This window comes from Nicotiana tomentosiformis, chromosome 12 (genome assembly GCF_000390325.3).
Source record: "Nicotiana tomentosiformis chromosome 12, ASM39032v3, whole genome shotgun sequence".
NCBI lineage: Eukaryota > Viridiplantae > Streptophyta > Magnoliopsida > Solanales > Solanaceae > Nicotiana > Nicotiana tomentosiformis.
The window spans coordinates 52,623,948-52,646,154 of NC_090823.1; the positions used below are offsets into that span (position 1 = coordinate 52,623,948).

General features: G+C 34.4%; 1 protein-coding gene across 3 annotated transcripts; it reads right to left on the bottom strand.

Annotated features, from left to right (window-relative positions):
* Positions 1 to 298: 298 nt before the first annotated feature.
* On the bottom strand, positions 299 to 16,718 carry LOC104098275 (probable DNA primase large subunit). 3 transcript variants are annotated; one of them, XM_009604965.4, is made up of 20 exons: positions 16,475 to 16,717; positions 15,517 to 15,578; positions 15,328 to 15,431; positions 15,137 to 15,218; positions 14,989 to 15,048; positions 14,804 to 14,852; positions 14,686 to 14,705; positions 14,135 to 14,218; positions 13,975 to 14,039; positions 13,283 to 13,331; positions 13,101 to 13,148; positions 12,926 to 13,015; positions 12,703 to 12,762; positions 11,798 to 11,857; positions 11,139 to 11,213; positions 10,518 to 10,603; positions 9,245 to 9,338; positions 9,062 to 9,169; positions 7,600 to 7,671; positions 299 to 535 (listed from the first exon to the last, which is right to left on the bottom strand). In XM_009604965.4, the coding sequence occupies exons 1-19, from the start codon at positions 16,608 to 16,610 to the stop codon at positions 7,651 to 7,653; spliced, it is 1,353 nt and encodes a 450-aa protein (XP_009603260.1). In that variant the 5' UTR covers positions 16,611 to 16,717; the 3' UTR covers positions 299 to 535; positions 7,600 to 7,650. The 3 variants fall into 3 exon arrangements, with proteins under 3 accessions (XP_009603260.1, XP_033512534.1, XP_009603262.1); XM_033656643.2 differs by lacking the exon at positions 299 to 535 and adding an exon at positions 641 to 779; XM_009604967.4 differs by lacking the exons at positions 299 to 535; positions 7,600 to 7,671 and having other exon boundaries at positions 9,062 to 9,144; positions 16,475 to 16,718.
* Positions 16,719 to 22,207: the final 5,489 nt, after the last annotated feature.

The window sequence follows — 22,207 nt, forward strand, 5'->3', positions numbered from 1 at the left end:
TGTCAAACGGCTTTAGCCTCATCAAGAACCAGACTAATCAATATCACTCCATTAGGCCTGTTCTGCAAACTGGTTATTACTAGCATACGGCTACTGGTTCTGATCAATCATATCCTCGAGGAAGCAAATATATACGCTCATTCTTGACCAGAAGAGAGCCACGGAGCTGACACAGCTCATGGGAAACAAGGTGCGGTCCAAGCAGACATGATAGGAATAGCTTACCCTACATGACCTTGGTCTTTTGTCTCTTTTGTGATTTAAAATGAAGTTTGAACAAAAGCAAAAGAGAAAGAGAGTCGAAAATTTTGCTATTTGCTAAATTGGATACCAGAAACCTTCAATAGAGTCCATAGCAGTCATTACCATACAGATTTCTTTAGCAGTTGGAATTGACAACTCACACGAAATCTTACCCATCACTCGCACCAGAAATATACATAGGTAATCAATTTAAGATCTTACTGATCACTCGTACCAGAAATATACACAGGTAATCAATTTTAGGACCACTGGATCTCATGATGTATGTCACCTGAAAAGGCAAATTTCCAACATAATCGAGATGAAGCAAAATCAGGATCATCTTTTTTATTTTGACATGTAGGAAAGTCAAAATCATCTAGTATAATGATGATATCTTTCCTGATTATTAGTCTTTTATAGCTACGGAAAAATGGGCATGTATAGTCCAAGTAGGATGAGGTAAATATATGGTAGCCATCACAGAAATCCATACAGCCACTCATTCCGACTCTCAAGTCATAAACTCCTATGACCTGTAGGAATTAAACCATGAAAGTGAATCACCATGCTTAATTTCTTCCGTCAAAGTCATTTAGTTACAAAGGATCAGTTGCAGTGCACAAGGAGAAATGTGCATATTTACGTGGGCTCCACTCAAATTCGATCAAGAAGAATGTCCAATTCGAAATGCCATGAACTAGTTGAGATTGATATGGTCCTATATCCACTCTGCTTAATTCGGGCCATGTACTTCCAGTAAAAGAAGGGTACTTTTTTGGGATTTAGGAACTGTGGTCAAACTATTGCGGAGAACTAGAGAACAGAAGCCCATGTGTACTCTTTGATAGCTGAGGACTTGAGAGAGGGAGACCGTTTTCTCTTATATTTTGCAATTGAAGCATGTCGTAAAATGATACCAGAACTGTGACAAGAGGTTACTTGAGAGCTTTCATTGCTTCGACGGGTCACAAAGTAGTGTGATAGGCGTTCACCTACTATTTTGCCGAGACAATGGTGCTTTAGTAACGACCCAAATGGTTGTTTTGAGTTCTAGCGCTCCATTTTGCGATTTGAGGCTTCTAATAGGTTCATTTGATGTTTCATGACTTGCGCGCATGGTTGGTTTTGATTTTCAGAGGTTCAGGAGAGTTATGGAAGAAGAATTCAATTTGGAAGCTTTAAGTTGTTGGAGTTAACCAATGTTTGACTATTGTGTAAACGACTTCCGATTGGTGATTTGATAGTTCCGTTAGCTCCGTATGATTATTTTGGACTTGTACGTATGTTTGGTTTGGGTCTTGGGTAACCCGAGGTCATTTTGGTGCTTCTCGTCGAAAGTTAGAAATTTGAGTTACGAACATTTGAAATTCTTGAGTTTGCTTCATTCTTAATTTTTTATGTTGTTTTGATGTTTTGAGCTTACGAGCAAGTTATGATAGGTTTATATACTTGTTTGGATGTTTGAATGGGGTCCCTAGGGGATCGGGTGAATTTCGGGGTGGTTTTGGACCATTTTAGTCCATTTTTGTAGCAGTTGATCTACCGATGTGTTGCAGCACTTCGCGAACGCGTAGGTAGTATCGCGTTCACGTAGAGTACTTTGGGGCAGTGGGATTTTACCCTTCGGAACGCAAAGGGAGGGACACCAACGCGAAGTTACGGGGGATTGACTTTCGCGAATGCGAACGCTGACAGAGGGAACAACCATCGCGAATGTGACAACAGGAGCGCGAATGCGATAGCCGTAGACCTTGGCCTTCGCGAACGCGATGCACACTGTCGCCTGGGTATTTAAATGTTTGAAATGGGATTTGACCTGATTTTCATCATTTTTGAGACCTAGACCTTGGAAGGAGCCGATTTTTGGAGGGATATTCACCCCAACTTCTAAGATTAGTATTTTTAACTTAATTTTGATTATATATCATGATTCCTCATAAATTTTTATCCCTAAATCTAGGATTTTAAATTGTAGAAATTGAGTTTTTGAGTTTGAATTTAAGAGAGCTAATTTTGGGGATTTGGATCTTAATTTGAGGTCGGATTGAAACCAATTATATATTTGGACTCGCGTGGATATGGAATCGGGATTTGGTCTCGATTTCGAATTTAGACCATGTGGGCCCGGGTTGACTTTTTATTGACTTTTGGGATTTCATCAAAGATTGAACCTTTATTGATTGGGGATGTTTCCTTTAGCATTATTGACTTCCTTAGATGACATGTGACTAGGTTTTGATCGTTTTAAGGAGTATTTCTAAGGAAGAACTTGTTCCGGAATGAGGTAAGGTCTTGCCTTGCTTTGTTTTTATGGAATGTTTCCTACTAAATGTCAGTGTTTACTACATGCAGGGGTGATGCATTTGCGAGGTGACGAGCGTATATGCATGTGTTAGGGTTATCCATACTCGGGGTAAATTATATGCTTTTTTGTGCCTTGTTGAACTTTCTAATCTTCTTGTCTAATATTTCATATGCTTCTAAAACTATATGAGTATAATTATCCATGCTAGAAATCATGTTTAAACATATCTTAAATGAGCATTTCTTGAAATTGTTGATATACTTGATTTGATCATAGTCATGCCTTATATCACAAACACATATCTATACTTGTTATTCATGTGCTACTTGAGCTTCTTTCTTCATATTAAAGATCATGATTGGGGCCTTAGGGCGATATTTGGCAAGATGTGTATTTCCGTGCGGTTGCTATGATATTGGACGAGGTGGTGCGAGGTGTTCCGCTCACCGAAAAGCTATTCATATGAAGTGATTTTAATGGCCATATTGGGGAGATTGTTAGGGGCTATGGCGATGTGCATGGCATGTTCGGTTTTAGAGATAGGAACGAGGGAAGAACTTCGTTGTTGGAGTTCGCTAAAACTTTTGATTTGGTGATAGCTAACACGTGTTTTCAGAAGAGGGAGGACCACTTGGTCACTTTCCAGAGTACGGTGGCCAAGACTCAAATTGATTACCTTTTCCACAGTAAGTGTGATAGAGGCATGTGCATTGATTGCAAGGTTATCCCGAGTGAGTATGTATCGACACAACATATGCTCTTAGTAATGGACTTGGAGATTGAGAGAGAGAGAGGAATAAAAGAGCGGTGTACGGTCAACCTAAGATCAAGTGAGGAGCCTTGACTAAGGACAAAACTCATGAGTTGGGAGAAAAGTTGTTGGCTATGGAGGCTTGGAGGAGTAGTTGGAACGCGAGTAGTATGTGGAACCACGATAACGAACTGCATTAAAGAAGCTGCTAGAGAGATGTGAGGGGTCACGAATGGATACTCGGGAAGTCACAAAGGGGACTGGTGGTGAAATAAAAAGGCCCAAGGAAAAGTAGAAGCCAAGAAAGCGGCATATTTGAAGCTAGTGGAGAGTGCAATCGAGGAGGAGAAGAGGACGAATAGGGAGTGTTATAAGAAGGCTAAGAAAGAGGCGAAGTTAGCGGTCACGACAGCTAAAAATGCAGCATTTGGACGCTTGAATGAGGAACTTGGGGGCAAAGGCGGTGACAAGAGACTCTACAAGTTAGCCAAGGTTAGAGAGAGGAAGACTCGGGATCTGGACCAAGTGAGGTGCATCAAAGACGAGGAAGGCAAGGTATTGGTGGAAGAGACATGTATTAGGCGTAGGTGGCAAACACACTTCCATAAACTCTTGAACGAGGATGGGGACAAGAACATCATGCTTGGTGAGTTGGAGAACTTAGAAAGCCAACGAGATTTTGGTTTTGTAGGCGTATTACAGTTGAGGAGGTTGAGGGGGTGATGCTGAAGATGAGCAAGAGTAAGACGATTGGCCAGACGTGATCCCGGTGGAATTTTGGAAAGACGCGAGTCGGGCAAGCTTAGAGTGGCTTACTGGATTGCTTCATGCGCCATCAGAAACACAGCTAACTGATGTGTTTACCAAAGGTTTCAACAAGCAAACTTTTCATACATTGAGTTGCAAGTTAGGCATGTACGACATCTTTACACCAACTTGAGGGGGAGTGTGATGAATATAAAATATTCATATATTATATACTTAAAATATACTATTTTAAATAAAGTATTTATATAATATTTCGATTCTCTGTATTTTCTAACAATGTTTTGAAGGAGATACGAATATTATTAATAAAGCAAGAAAATGAAAGAAACGATAAGGTTGTAACCGATTCAATTCACAACGCAAGAAGGTTACGACGCATCTTCTTCAAGATGCATCTTTCTCGGGACACATTTTCCTCACTGTGTATCTTCTTCAGTTAAGATCACAACATTTCAAGAAGAAATGCACTTCTATAAGTAGAAGGCAACTCTCTGTGTAGTAGGCATCGAGGAAAAGGGAACATAAGAGCCACTTTATTTTCCAAAGCTTTGGTCTCTTAATCGTTCTTGTTCTTTCTTTCTTTACTTCTTGTAATTTTCGGATTTCCTGGTAGTGTTAGCAATATAGGCCATATTGTAGAAGTCCTTTCTTTTTCAAATACTCGAAAATGGAGTAGTATTTTTTTGTTGGGATAGTTGATGAAGCTTGATATATATATTTATAATAGTTTTCTCAATCTTATTACATACTTGGCCTGAGATTTTCTAGCTCCACTTTTATATTGTACTGGGATGTTAGATTTTAATTAGTCACATCTATCTATTTATTTCTAAAGTTACTTGTATTGATTTTGTAATTCTCACGAAGCAAAATCGATACATATTTAGTAAATAAAGGGTAATTTTCAGCAATCTAGCATTCCAAATCTTGATTTTTGCTTACTTCAATTTTAATTCTCACGAAGGAATTGTTATAAGCAATATCATTGATTTCTTCGTAAAGATAATCTCAAGAGGTCTTTACTACTTCTTGGCACAATTCAGGCAAGACATATTTCGATCTTATCGTCACTAGTCGTAAGTCAGTTAATAATATAACCTCAAGGAGTATTATTAATTGTTTACTTTCTAATGAGCAAATCATAATTGTATTAGCAATAAGCAATTATCCATTAGTGACATATATATATGTAGAAATTGAGATTTCATTATAAAAATATCGTCAAGTGAATTCAATGATTCCCAACACTTTTTAAATATAAATTTTCCAGAAGTTGTTTTTGTTTAAGTAATTTACAAATTCAAAATCCTACTCTCTTTTCATCAATTTGGTTCTCTCAAATAGTAGCTAAAATATTACGAGTTTGTAGCATAGATTTTTCAATCTCTGTGAGACGATATCTTAAACTATACTAGAATTTGATGGAGAACGAGTGAATATTTCCTATGCACTAAGAGCTCGTCGGAGTGTTGATTAGCATGATTTCAAGAGATTTGATTAAATTTAGGAGATTGTTGATTAGCATGATTTCAAGAGATTTGATTATATTTAGGAGATTTTATTTGATTTTATTTGATTTGATAGCTGAACTGATTGTATAGATTTATTTTATTTCCTTAATTAGCATTAGAAGCTTTACATAAACTCCTTTGCTCATGGGATGTAAACACACAAAGAAATACAAGAAGCCTTTTCTTCTTCTCAAAATTTATTGGAGACATGCTTTTAGAGGCTTATGCTGGTTCATTAGTGGATCGAAGGTCAAGTTAGCACTTTCTTAGGACGAAATATTGTGACTTGGAGAAGTAAAAACAAAATGTTGTGGCCAAATCAAGTGCAGAATCCGAGTTCAGATCTATGGTGATGGGACTTTGCGAGTTGTTATGGTTAAAGATAATCCTTGATGATTAGTAGATCTGTACGCCATTTACATCTACAAAAGATCAGTTGGCTGATGTTTTAACGAAAGGACTACCAAATAATGTGTTTCAAGACCTGATAAGCAAACTAGGAATGGAAGATATCTATTCACCAACTTGAGGGGGAATGTTGAATGTTAAAGGATTTCCCGGAAGATATTCTCCATATTAAGATATGATTCTCTAAGATTTTAGGGATAATTGTTGTAATCTAGAATATTAGATTTCTGATTCTTTTTGTATTTTATTAGATTCTGTACAATCCCAAATTTTATGGGATTTAGGTGATTCTGCTTCTCAACCTCTTCTGTATATAAAGCCATGTACATGATATTGAAAAATATGAATGAAATTATTCAAGCATCTTATTCTTTCCACGGCAATAGTTGAAACCCCTAGGTTGCTACATCAGAAGAATCCCTTATGTTAAGAGGATTCAACAAAGTTTATGTATACATAAAAAAGTTTATTTTTATCCCGCTTGCAGAGTAATTCTGTGACGACGAGGGTTCAATTAAACCCTCTTAATTACCCTTAGCTCCATCACTAGGTGCGACACATCCAGAGGATACAAGAGGGATGAGTTCACTTGGATCTTTACGGGGCAATTTATAAGACTGGGAAATAGATAAATTTCGAGGATTGGTTGAAACTAAAAAACAACAGAATGCTTGATAATCCGGGCTCATGGAGGTAGGAGACGAGGAGAGATGGAGTTTTCTCAGTAACGTGATACTAACACAAGCTACTACTGGGAGGAACGGAGCTTTCCCCATGTATCAGTTTGAATTCCTAGAACACACAGAAAAGTACGCTTCTCCGCTTGGTTTGCAGCAAAGAGAAGCAATTTTGACAATTGAGAACTTGAAAATGAAGGAGAGGATCACACACTTAAGCTACTAGTGGGAGGAACAGAGCTTTCCCCATGTATCAGTTTGAATTCCTAGAACACCCAGAAAAGTACGCTTCTCCGCTAGGTTTGCAGTAAAGAGAAGCAATTTTGACAATTGAGAACTTGAAAATGAAGGAGAGGATCACACACTTAGTTGTTTTATGTGTAAATGTTCAGTGAAGACGTGGAACATCTCGTTGTCAAGTTGGCTTGAGTGCGTTGTGTAGTATTTAACTGTTTTAGGGTGCAAGGATGTTACCAGGATTAATAAAGGATACGGAGGCCTTTAGAAGAAGAGAAAACGTCAGGCATGAATGTTGCCGCTTAGCCATAATGTGGGTCATGCAAAAGGAGAGAAATAGGAGTCTTTCGAGGGATAAAAAACAACCGTGTATTTTGAGGAATAGCTTAATGTTCTTATTTTTTTGTGCACCTATGCAGTCTTGTTTGTATAGAAGATCGAGTTTCATGTATAGAGAAACATATTTTGGTGTATGTTCTCTACTTTTTGGTATACTACTTGTATATGGGGTATTTGTCAAATTAATGAGTTACTTAACCTTATTAAAAAAAGTCACAGCAATGGCCTCTGTCTCTCTGTTTTGACTTCATCTAGCAGTCAGTCAATTGGATCTTATATCATTTCATTATCTCTTTAAAATGTCCATGTAGGCAACAAAATGAAAAGAAAAAAAAAAGAGAATGGTAAAATTCTCACATTAGGAGGGCAAAAGCGTTTAAACTCCCCTTGTGTCAAAGCTTCTGTGTTTCATGGGTTGCTGGAATTGTTCTGCAAGTGATAATAATGGAAAGAAGGAATACGTTATGCTAAAACTGGTAATGGAAGAGGGCATAATTAGTTTAAATATTAACAATTGTCAGTGCAACTCAATCAAAGATCATAGTGATACCAGTTAATGCAAACTATTCACCTCATGGTCTAAGCAAAGATACTGAATATTATTATGCTGTCAAGTGTCAACTTTGGACGGCAATAACAATGGAAGAACACATTCTCCAGAACAATTTTATGAAAACACCAAGGAATGAGTATGCATGGCAACTACTATTTCCACTCAGAAAAGGTAAAGTTACAGCAGATGAACCAAACTAGAGTGGCAAAGGAACATCTGGAAAGCTCAATCTTTGAAAAGTGCAAAAATCTTATTGAGACAAAAATCAATATGCAGACAGCAACCGTGGTCTGCCGGAATATCTAACACTAGATATGCAACTTTTAATATCTAGGCTCTTTTGGGAACTGGAACATGGTCTGTGCGTCACGGATAAAACTTTTTAATTCACTATGGGAACAAAATTTGATCCTATTGAATTTATCCAACAAATAGGGTGGATATATTAGAAATTAGATACTGATCATTTAAGCATCATTTCCGTTGCCATTGTGCATGGATTCTAAGGTAACATGCAAAGACCTCAAGACAAGAGTTAGTTAAAACTCCAAATCCCAACCCCTCTGACAGCAGAGCACTTAACTACTCTGTCCTATTTTCCCCTCCCACTCTCTCACTCTCAGCAAAGATGTTGATGGCAAGATATATATACATATAGCAAAAGAATGATCACTCAATGGCAGTATCAATCCCTACGCGTCCTTTTGATGTACTATTCTGTTCAGACTAGGGAGCAGAACACCAGATTTAGGTCACCTGGCTTCCCTCTTGGAGAATAAAACCTTCTCCTTCCATGTTAAAACAATAAACTTGATCCCAGTTAAATCTGGAATTTATTTTGTTTCGTTGACAAAGTAGGATATTAGCCTAAGGCTGTAGTTTTTCCAAGTAAATCCAAATTGGTTCAGTTACAGAACAATGTCCTAACAAGAATCAAACAACTGTGCATAAAGTATAAATACTTCCCAAGTAAAAAGGTCGAGTCCATCACAAGCAGTAGTTTTTTCTTTATATCACATGTACACCTTGAGCAAGTTCTTGCTCAGCAGAAAAATGTGGAAATACAAAATATAGTGTTCCAACTAGAACTTAGAAGGAGCAGAATATTGAGGCGATAAATTTAGTTCGAAGTACTTACAAATCAATAAACAATGATTTAACACCCTAAGGGAATTTGGCATATTACAGGAATTCATAACATAGCTCTTCGTAGAGTAGGTATAGGAAACAAAAGCAAAGATTTTTACTCCATTTTGAAGAACTTACTGGTGATTCTAAGATCTTTCGGCTGTCATTATAGTACTGATTTGGATGGTTAATCCCCGCATCACACGATGAACCATGAACAGCTTCAAAGGTCAAAGTACAAGCCAACTGCAAATTATTATGATCATAAATAATAGATAAGGGGGACTAAAGCAGTTGTAAGACATAAAAGTATACACTAACCTGATAGTGTCTATTTCGAACTTTGCCTAACACATCCTCGACTGCTTGATTGCCTACTCCCATCCTGGTCAGCGCAGCTCTCAAATTCTCCTCACTGTTGAAGCAAATTTTGCCAGATAATGAGAAATAATTGCCAGCAATATTCGATTTTTGAAATACCAGAACAGTTTGTCAGGAGTATAAATTTGAGTTCCTGGGTGCAAGCCAATTGTCACCACTTGCCGTCATTATACAGAGACTGACAGGAAAAGCCTGAGGAAGAGTAATAGAGACACCTCCTGTGAAGCTTTTATAAGTTCGAAGTTGGAAATGTGGAAAATGTCGAGCTAATATCACGAAGTTTAGACATTACCAGTAATCTTTTGGAGTGAATTAATGTTTTCAGGGTAAGAAAAACTCACTCTGAGAGTACGTTTTCTCCCAATAAAATAATAATATTTGCCAGCAGCTAATTTTGGAGATCCCATCAGTTGAGTTAGGAAATGTTAAATACAGACTCCACATCTCTGAAATGCAACTTAAGAGGGAAAGAAATATCTAAATTTTATTTTCGAAACTGAAAATGCACTTTGCCAGTGATAACTCCGCAGGCACACACGAGTGATCAAAAAAAAAGAATCTGCAGGCCCGCATGTCACACATAAACCACGCTTCTCATGTCGGATGACGTGGTTATGCTTGTACCAAATAAACAAACACCAGGACCTACGGAATTTCAGTTATTTTTTCTTTTTTAAGATGACAACTAATCACCATTGATACATAGCGGACAGCGGAGGCAGGTAACACCCAATGAAACTTAACTATTTTTTTTTTTAATTTAAAACTATATACAACAGCCACTTATACAACATTATCAATAAAGTCCTCATGCCATAATTTTGACATTCTAAAGTTAGATAGCAAATGAATGCTTAGATACTTAGATAACAAACATTTTGAAATTGTTTTGCAAATCGTTGTTAAAGAATGTAAGACCTTTAGATTTTTCCCTTGTTAATTGATTCTAGGAAATGCTAAACATCATGAAGTTATAGGCAAAGAAAATAAAAGTTGCTCCGCAGGGTGAAAAGAAGGGATGAAAAAAAGTTTGAAAAGGCCCTCTTTTCAGAGAGGAAAAGGAGAGAGGAGTATTTCAAGTTGTTGGTGTCTAATAGGAGCATGTACTAATTTAACCAACCCCCCTGCCCACCCCCTCAACCACAAAATAAAAATGCACACTTGCTAACTTTAAGAGAACAATGTCAAACTCAAACCCCAGAAAAGCTTTGACCTGAAATGACGATATGGACAGCCATGATGATCTCCGACTCCAGGTGTTGATGATATAATCTTTTGACAAGAATAAGGTGTATAATCCTGCATTGGTTGCAGCAACAGAGAACGGCTGGTGAGAAAGTAGCAGAAAAGATTACAAAGCTCAAAAGGTATTAGCAAAAGATGTGAGAATGATTTCTTCCTCATCTTCTCTTTTCTATGAATTTTGCAGATTCTTGAAATAATTATACAGCTTTGCTTTTTCTCAAAATGCAAAGGACTGAAGGAGTCAAAGAACCAAAAGAAGATTGACCAGAGCCACTTTCTTCAACTTTATTCCTCACTTGAGATAAAACAGAAATGAGAGATATGTGGAACCGATAGAATATTTGGAATTTATATTCTTTTTCTTGGATGTTGACAGAAACCTTTGTCCTCCCCTCCTTTTCAAGGTTGTCACTGCAATACAGCACGAGGACTGTGATCATACTCTAAATGGAGAGCAAAGTCCTTTTACCAACCAAGACCATCACAAAATTTCATATATCTACCAAGACTTCACAAACTTCAACATCATTAAGCAATGCAGCTTTGAATAAGTTACTCAAAGAAATGCAACTTTGAATAAGTTACTCACCGTTCTTTTTCCTTCTTTTCCATAGTTGTGCCTTATGCTGTATGCATATTCTTTATCAAATCTTTCAGCAACAACCTACAAAAGAAATTACAAAAGAGATTATACACCTCATATCCAAGAGAAATGAAAAACATCGTGGAATTCATAATGTGCATTACTTCTCTCTTTCTAAATAGAGGCAAGTTGCGGTATAGCTAAACCACTAGAGTTTGGGAAAAAGTGTTTCCAAACAATGATGTTAACATTGTATCTGTAGTAGTTAATATTTTCTGATAGTTGCCTCATATTTAGTCATGTTCATATATGATATGAGAAGAAGGATGTAGAGTTCAGCGCATGCTACTCAGTCCTTTTACATCTTTTAGTATAAGAAACTTTTCGGAATGTATTAAGAGGGAATACATACAGCTAATTACAGTATAATAGAAAAATGTGCATTGTAGACTCCAGCTTTGAACAGCTTATAAGTTATAATGGTAGTCAGGGAATAAGACAAGCAATAAAATAAATGAACTATATTCACCTTCCCTTAGTTAAATAGCGGTCCCTATTCCAAAATAAAAGCTTGAAAGCAGAAGCAGAATAAATTTAATACCCGGATCACTGCCTGTCCATGCAGAGAAAAAGAAAGCAAACGAGAAGAACTACACTATCCTCACCTTTGGGGAGAACTCAGCTTTCCAAAATGCAAGGGCGTCATCCAACTTCAATCCCATACCCTACAAGTAAAACTAAGACACTTTCAGAAGTGAAGAAACAAACTTTTGACAATTTGTTTCGTAAATCTTGAAACTCATATTTATATTTATGGTGCCAAAGCCATGTTGGTTCAAGTTAAAGAATCAGACACTAGTCTAAAGCCACTATTGACAACATTATAGCCCCAAAACCTAACAAGACTTTCAAATTCAGACCTGCTCCCTTGATCCAACACTGCAGAGAAAAATTGTTTTATACAGCTCACTCTATTCTCACAAGACAATATCTTAGAACCATTTGTCTTACCTCTTTCCAGGTTTCAGAAGTCCTCAAACTTCCCCGCTTTCTCTCACAAAATACATATGTTAAATTTGAATCATTGCTGCTCATAAATTGAATAATTGCTTTAATTTTATACTTTTATCAAGCATCGACTTTCTTGTATGCTCATACACAACAGAATATTTGACAAGCAGGAAGTATTGGTTGGAGCACCACTTTTGTGGCAGTTCTCTTTTAAGATTCATACTGAATTAAATCAATTAAAAATTCAAAACCAATTATAGAATCACAAAAGCAAAAGAATACAGCTTTTTTTTGTACAAGGTCAAAAAAAATCCAACCATGTTAGTATGCTTGTACATAGATAAATCACCAAACGCAAATAAAAAAACATTTGTAGTACATTTATGTTAAGCAAACACAAAGTTGATGATACTGATGCGCAAGTCGAACAGAAAAAAATATGCCATGCTTAGAGCAGCAAAAGCTCCATCAGTATTCTAGATCTTTAAATAAATAGTTAGAATCTTTTTATGTGTTACACAAAGCCAACACAAATGTGTATCAAACCCAATAATGTGACCTTGAGAAATAGACCAAGTTGCATCCTCCCACCATGCTTCAGATGATGATCCTCTCTTAGCTGCAATAGGTATTGTAGGTCATAAACGGAAGCAAATGACAAAGACTGAAAAGTGTATTATAAAAATTCAAATAATACTAAGATGTACAAGGAACATGCGATCACTTTAACATTGAAGGCAATTCAAAATAACATAAAGTTAGTTCCTTGATGAAGTTCTAACCTTCCCGAAAAGATGATGCATACACAGTGGAAACGAACTCTTAGCAATTTGATCAATGTCTTTTAGTGATATATCTGTGTGCTTTGTTGGCTGCAGCAAATGTTTTATTTGGTCAACCAAAAACAAATAGAATCTCAACTGCTGAAATAAATAAAAAGGCAGATGTTGCAGATACCTGGCTATAATCAGGACCCAAATAACTCGTGGATAGAGCTTCAATAATCTGACAAATATGAGAGAAAAAGGTGCTAAACTTTCAGGTGCAACTTAAGAGCTAGTTCAGTAGTCACATTAAATACAATGGAAATTAGGTTATATAATTCTTTAAGTGCAGCTTCAAAGTAGCTCAATACTCACAGGAGTCAAACGATCCTTCTCCTGTTCTCTAATCATGGATGTCCATTTTCTGAAACCAAAAGCATAAACTTCTAAAAATCCAATGGAAAGTAAAGCTTTTGACTTTCATTAGATGAATGGTAATCTTGACATGGCAAAAATATCATGCTAAAACAGAATGTCACTTGTACTCTACTCAACATAACAAGGTCCTTATTTAAAAGCCATGTTGCCTGAAGTCAAGAAAAAGCACGTGTTCCCTCAATCATTATTTACTCAACAACATAACATAAAAATACTCAAACATGAGAAGATAAGAGAATAAATAACAAGAAATCTACATGTCAAAGTGAACGTGCACATGCTAATTGCTGACAGGCAGAAAAACTAAAGCACACAGAGAATGCTTCTGCCAGGAATAGAAAAAATAATTGAAGTGAACATATACAACTATTATTGTAGTCTTGGTAAATGGAAGAATGGGGAATCGTCAACTCTCTAACTCTAAATGTGTTATAACTAGTTCAAACCATTACAGAAAATCCAGTTGATGAAAGGAAAACTTCATTTTCAAGATGCCTATTAGGAATAGAGAGTTCTAAAACAATTAAAAAAAAACATATTAGATTCAAAAATGGTATTTCTAATTTAGTGAAAGATTGGTTGACTCCGTCCTATCTTTCCCTGAGAAGAGCAAACATGTATCTATAAACCTGTTTGTCAGCACTAGTGCTTTTGAAAGATGACTGCGGAATTGTGTGACAACTAGTGAAACCACCTGTAAGAATAAGCCACATCAGGGAAATTGTATATTGAGATTTCAGATTAGCATATTTACATGGACTCTACACCATAAACCAGAAACTAAATTACCTGGCTCATTGCAATATATGCATTCCCTTCCTGAATAAATACCCGCCGACCTGCCACAAGCTCTGGCACCTCCTCAAATGGAACCTTTATTGTTAAATGCAAGACAATAAAATGGAAATCAACCAGAACTCTCCGAAGGCATCACCTCATTAAGTACTACAAGATAAGAGAGTGACTTATGTTATATTATTTAATATTTTTCAATATTAGAGTCCAGATACAAATAAAAAGACCTGTCTCATATATCATGCATGAGCCAAGCATGAAAATCTACAATTGAATAAACAGATGTACTTCTTTATGATAAATATCATGGCTTTTGAGCGCACCATGATCCTCAGATTCCCAAAATATAAGGCTACCGGCACAAGACAGTGCATATGGATCTTTCTTTTGACACGCTAAAGAAAAGATACAGTAAATTTTCCTTCCTTTTAGTATAGGTTTTACATGGCTTAAGGAGTTTGGAGCAGATCCATTTGCTGTCTTCCTTTTGTCATTTTCTTTCAGCAAAGTTGGGCAGTTAAAGGGTTTTCAAGTCAAGTGAATACCTTGTAGAAGATCACATCAGCTGCAACAAACCAATATCATAATGTTAATGCATGAAAGTAGTACAAAAATTGGTCTTCACAATTGAAAAACAGGGAGAAGCAAGTAATCGAGAAATACTGCTTTGGCCTATGGAGCGTGCAACTTGGCTCAGCATGTCCTTCACAGTCTGCATCAAAAGCAACCAGTCTTTCAGGGCCAAAAGTTTTATCATTTCCAGAAAAAGGTGAACACCCTGGCCATAATGCTGTGGAAGTAAACTAATAGTCACTCGTAGAAGTACCACAAGCTAACATAAAATTTACCTCATATTCAGCACGGCTCACAGCTTTGTATGGAAGATCAAACTCTGCGAATAGCGCCTTCTGTATCCAAATTTATGTGCCACACATTATCAGCATGAACCATAAAAATGTTTCCAGGAGACAACAATGGTGCTTGTAGCTATCAAACCTGAACTTCAGGATTTTCATGCAGGAATCGGTGCCGAAATAAGGTAGTCTCCATTGACAGAAACCATTTCCTCAACTCCTCCCTAACATATGAAGTTCAAAGTTAAAAAATACACACACCACCACACAGACACATATTACATGGAACCAAAGATATTTGAGAATAGAAAAATCACAATGGCCTCAACTTACGTCCTGCAATAAACAAGCCGCAAGACAAAATGTGAAATTATGTCCTTGTTAGCAACCTCGGATGCCTGCGGATGCCTCATATTTTCCTTCCACAGATCATACACCTAAGATTGAAGCCAATAAATCAATCTGCACATTAGTGAGACAGAAAAAATAATTCTATATTTTAAAGAAAAACTACATCGTTACCAATTTCTCCATCTCATCAGGCTTCTTTCCTCTGGATAAACCATCCGAAATTCCTTTCAAAACTGGATTATATAGACAAATCATATCCATCAATTAAATAAAAAAAGAATTATACGAAGCTAATGCTACAAATGAGAAATTTATGTATACAATATATATATAGACTAAGAGACCACGGTCTTATGGGAATCAGATGCAATAATGTGGAAGGCTCTACAACAACAGCTCCATTAACTATATTATAGAACTGAAATGGCTTTGGCTAAATTCATTTAATGATAGAACTCACTTAGTTTCAATTAATACGGCATTCTTTCAATTCCAGGATGCAAAAGGTTTGGCATCATATCATTAATAATATATTCTACTCCTATAAAACATTCAAAATTTTCAAGATTTCAAATTTATTTGACTATTCAGAATCTAACTAAGATACAATTTTTTTCTGCATCAAGCTCACTTTCAAACCATTACTTAATATCACTAACATGATAAATAAGTTAAATTAATGTCTTTAACTCTATCTCCAGTCAAACAACAAATGGAATTATAGAAGGTAAATATTTATACTTAGGGAAAGGCATCACCTCTTATGGAATAATTTCACAAGAAAAAAAAAGGTTTTGTCTTGGCACCTTAAAAAACAAGCAATAACAATACTAGAAATTGGTTTCTCCTTTTTCTTTAATTTTCTTTTTTCCTCTAGCCAATAGAATTTGCGTAAAAACAAAGAAGAAAACAAACAAAATCAGTAGATCAACATACTTATGCTTGGAGAATAATCAACGAAAAATGAATGAAACGTAAAATAGATCAGAAGAAATAAGGCACAAATTTAGTTAATTCATTTCTGGTAAGCTGCGAGATTTTACAGATGCTGTTGAAATGTCCGCAGAAATAAAATCTGCGGACATTTCTAGTGAGGATGATTGAATGAAGGGGAGAAGATTTCAATTACCGCGGAGGCGATCGATGGCATAAAACTCAAAATCTTCGAGACGGACTTCAAGAGGAGGTGCAGAACGATAGAGAGGCAGAGTCGAGACGGCATCGTTAGGCACTGAAGATTTCCTCTGAGATCTGACGACTTCCATGGCTTTGTTTTGCTTTTCGCGATTCAACGATGAAGCAACTGACCTGTAGAATTTCGTCCAATACTGTAAATGGCGGGAAACATTCTCCCCTATATAGTAGACCTAGAGGATGGGGTTTGCTAAATAAAATATTTATAAAAAAAAAAACGACTAAGGAATGGGTTGGTGGATTGGGCTTGGTGTTGTTCTTGAGCCACTTAAATATGTAAGAATGACGCAGTTACCCACAAAAAATAAAATTATATATTTTTCCCTACCCATTTATTTTTTATCCATCAAACTACTTATATTTTCTACCCATAATAATTTTTTTGGGTAATTTTCTCTTTTTTTTCCAATTTTTTTTTATTTCTATGCTTCTTTTCTTTTTTCCTTTTTTTCTTTCTTTTCTCCTTTTCTTTTTTCTCGTTTTCTTCTTATTTTTTTCTTTTTTCTCTTTTTCTATTCATTTATTTTTGCCCAAATCGTATTATTGTTATTTTTATCATAAATTATTTCACACTCAATTTTGACTCCTTCTTTATTTTTTTTATTTTTTTCTTTATTTCTTGTTCCTTTTCTAATTTCATTTAACTCCTTTTTCTTTTATTTTCTTTATTACTTGTTCCTTTTCTAATTTCATTTAACTTCTTCTTTTTTTTATATTCTTTTTCTCTTCATAATCTAATTTCATTTACTGTTTTCATTATTTTTTATTATTTTTATTTCTATACAATAAGAAAAAATAACTAATATAGTAAATATTTGTTCACATTTTTTTAAATATAACTAGTATAATATACCTTTTGTCTTTTTTCTCATTTTTTTAATTCAGTTATTAAACTGAAATAATATCAGTTGTCACTTGATCTAATTCATTGAATATCACACTGACTGTTGTTAAGCACGATAAATTACATAATCAGATTCTAAGAATTAACACGTGATTGTCATGCAAACCTTGATCTCCTTCCCTACAAATATCAGTACACGCTCTACTATTAACAGTAACATAACTAGTTATGGAGCAAGAAAATATAATCTATGACCACCAAATCTCTATATATACTTGTTAGAATAGAAATGATAATAAAATATTGAAAAATGCAACAAAAGTATAAGTAGCAAAAAAGACTTGTAGTACCATATGATACCAATATGGTATACATGTATACCAACAGAGTATATGATTGCTCTAGAATATTGCTATAAATATTTGCGACTATATTGTTGTACCAAAACATTAAAGGATACAATAAAAGTATGAGAAAATTACATGCTCGTAGGGATGTTCATAAAAATCCGAAAAATCGAACCAAACCGAAAATCGAACCAAACCGAAAACCGAACCAAACCGACCAAAAAAATCGATATTTTTTAGGTTTGGTTTGGTTTTTGTTTTGAATTTTAAAAGCCAATCAAATTTGGTTTGGTTTTGGTTTTAATCAAAAAATAACCGAAAAAAATCAAACCAAACCGACTATAGAAGAAGCTATTTAAATTTATTATTATACCTCTATATATGTATATTTTTATATAAAGTTTCTAAAATTTTATAGTACATATTAGTCGTTTATATTTTTAGTCTAGTTTTTTGCTATTATAATAATCTAATTCTTTGCCTTTACATTACATTCTAGTTTGATTGATAGGTTTTTTTTGTTAAGTACAAAAATTTATTTCATGTTAAAAATAATCGATTTTTAATTGAGTACTTAAATTATTCATGACTAGTTGGTTCAATTATCATCAATATATCTTGGTAAATGATAGATTTCTCAAAGAGAAATTGGTTTGATAGTGTTACATTAAAAATGTAGTCTCCGAAATATGTGTTTAGTAGTGTATGTCTCATATTTAAGAAAAAATCCGATAAATAATCGAAAAAACCGAACCGACCAAAACCGACAAAAAACGAATCGATAAAAAACCTACTTGATTGGTTTGGTTTGGTTTCAATATTTGAAGAACCGACTTAGTTGGTTTGGTTTTTTTTAGGGAAAAACCGAACCATGACACCCCTACATGCTTGCATTGCAAGCTAAATGCAAAGCAACTTGCTCATTCCGTATACTAACAGGGTATATAGTTGTATGGGGTCGTTCCAATAATTATCTATAACTCTAAAAACTATTACATAATACACATAATATATGTCAATCGGCACAAAAATATTCCAGCACTGCAAATCATATTCATATAAATAATTTCAGAATAGAATTCACTTAAAAATGCAGCTAAAACAATCAAAAAATATTCAAACTATCATATGATACCAATATGGCATATAAATATACCAACATGGTATACAGTTTTACTTGTTAATTCCCGGCAACTATATGACTATACTACTATTACATAACATACATGCATAAAGAGAAAAAATAAAAAAATAGTGTACCACATATTAATTTAATAAAGTATTTCAAGATATTATACTATATTACTATTATTAAAAAAATCAAATAGTGTACTAATTAAATGCATTTAATACAACAAAAAAATGATTCAACTATCATATGATACCAATATAGTATATAGCTATACTAATATGGTATATAGTTATACGGGGTCGTTCCAACAACTGTATATAACTATAAAAACTTTTACATAATACACAAAATCTATGTCCATAGGTACAAGAACATCCAACATAGCAAAACATGATCATATAAATCATTTTAGAATAGAATTCACTTAAAAATGCAACTAAAACAACCAAAAAATATTCAAACTATCATATGATACCAATATGACATATAATTATACTAGGGTATACAGTTCTACAATATATCAAAATAATATCTTGTGCTCTTCATTCAATATTATACTATTATATTATACTATATACTATAACATTATATTGTTGTAATTAATTATATACCAAAATGGTATATAATATACCATTTTGGTATATAGTATAAATTCGTCTTTTTTGCTAATTCAATCCAAAATTATAAAATCTACTCCAAAATCTCCACCAAATTGATTCAAAATATAACCACAACCTCCAATTAATATTAAAGCACACTCTAATCATAATTGGATCGAAATAACTACAAACTCAACAAACCCAATTAATGAGTTTCAAGCTTCAAGATCCTTCAGCGATGGATTTAATTTTCTCACAATAAAATTTTCGAAAATTAGCATTAACATCATAATATACACATCAAAAAACAATACCCAATAAATTCTAACCGCAAACACTTCAAACAGACATGAAAATTCAAATCTTAGTTAGATAGTACATATTATTTTTTGTTTTACTTTTAGGGGATAAAATGAATTATGGAGCACAAATAAAAAAAAAAGGTTGATGATAGCAAGAAAAAAGGTACAATACAAACAACATACAAATGCTATCTCTTTTGTGATTGAACTTCCGATTGAGAATTGTGATTTTTTATGGAGTAAAAGAGAAAAATTAGTTTTGAAACTTCTTAAAAGTGTTTGCTGGTTCTACTTGGGAAATGGGTAGCGGCAGTAGCGAGAATTAATGAGGAGACAAAAAAAGGAAAGCTAATTATGTATTAGGCTGGGCAGGTAATTAGTTGTAATAGAATAGATATTTGATGTAATTAATAAAATGGGTAATTACGGGTAATTACCCATTTTAATAATTGTCACACCTCTTTTTTTTCCCGCAACCCTTATTACGAGGTTGAATTAGAAGAGTTTTTCCAATTGAAGTGACGTTTTGAAAAGGGATTATTTATTATTTAGAGTCGCCACTTGGAATTGAGTTTGGTGTTCCAAGTCACCTTTTATTTTAATCCCTTATCAAATGGAAGGTTTGACTCCTTATTTATAGTCTACGAAAACAGAAGATTGAGTAAGGAATTCTGTTGACTGAGGGGAAGGTGTGAGGCACCCCTCGAGTCCCGTGATTCTAGCACGGTCGCTTTATTGACTCATATCCGGCTTAAATTAATTCTTGGCTATTCTTGTATTTTATTGGTTATGGTTTGTCTATTACAACTTTACTTAATTTATTATATTTTATTAATTATTTTGACCTAGATGCGGTATGCACACAAGGCATTTCTTTGAAATTAAATGTTAAACCAAGGTACAAAATGTACACATGGTTATAACATAATTATTTTAAATCTAAAGGTATCGAGACGCGGAATGCGCACATGATCCTTTTATTATTTAAGCATATCAATCCAAGGTTCGGGTATAAACACATGAGCTAATATTTAAAGTACATCTAAAGTTTTTCTAGTATTTTAGAGTATTTCATTTGTTTTGTCTCTTTTAGATTCGAGACATTTATTTGTATAATTTTATTACTACTAGTCTTTATGTACGTGTCTCGCACGTAATACACCAAACTGCTTAATAGTTTTGACATAAAAATATGGATATTTGTTACTTGAAAAGTGTTATTCATCATGGAAATATCCAAAATCGTACGCCATTCTTTTGCTATTTATACCATGATTAAATACTTTATTATCACTATTATTTTTTAGTTAATTATGGACGAATTAGGCAAGGAAGACTACTGTGAACATACGAGATTGAACCATATTAACTTGCTTCTTGTTGTTGGTTATTTAAGAACTGCAAGATGAAGGATAAATTTATGATCTTTATTAGAGTCTATTGGCACATGTTATCCCTCAAATTGTTATAATTTGTTTAATTTATCACCATTCTTTTTTACTTCTATTTTTTCTTTTTCTCACATATGATATAAAGATTTCACTCTTAGCAGATTGGTCTTAATACATTAATTTTTTAAATGATTGATCCTTCTCATACATTTATTTTCCTTCACACGTCTAAGATTAATGTAGACAATCACAATACATTAATGAGCTCCAGATGGTAACCTAAAATTGATTTCATCAAAATAAGGTGAAAGTAGAAATGATACGGGAACAAATCGCTAGAAATTCTAAACAACTATGAACATATAAAATGGCCGAATGCAGTTATATACTTAATTACTTATTAAAATGCAATATACTGAGAAACTTGAAAAAATAATGACAAATAGAATACTGGTCCACCAATAAAATTATAAATAACCGAAAGAGAAAGAACAGTAGATAATTAGGAATAGTGACATTTTAAATCCTTTTGAAGCTAGTTGACGACTCAAATTCACTCTCCGGCTTCTTTATTTGTTTTTCTTTTTTTGTGAAGTATTTTACAATAAAATCGCAACCACAATCTACTGATTTCCAAAGCTAGCAATGCTAATTTTTCTAGAACCTCGAACTCGGAACCGCAAATAAAATCTCGAACTCCGTCTTCAAACTAAAATAACATAAACTCCACAGTATTCCAAATGAACCTTGACTATATAAGAACAATGCTTTTTTTTTTTGTCTTAGTTGATAAATTTTTTATAATCAGATTGTTCTCACCTCCCTTTCTCTTTCTCGTTGTTCTGTTACTTCCTGAATTCTCCTCCTTTTTCTTTTGTTTGTGAAGTGTGGGTATTATATATAGATAGGTGTGTGCAGATGAGTGTGTGTGTGTGATCATGTGATTGAGGGGATATAGGGGTTAGGATGTGAGGAGTGGGATGTGAGGAGTTGGGAAAAAGATGAGAAAGAGACTTTTTTTTTTTTTTGGCCAAACTTTATCCATTTTTACTT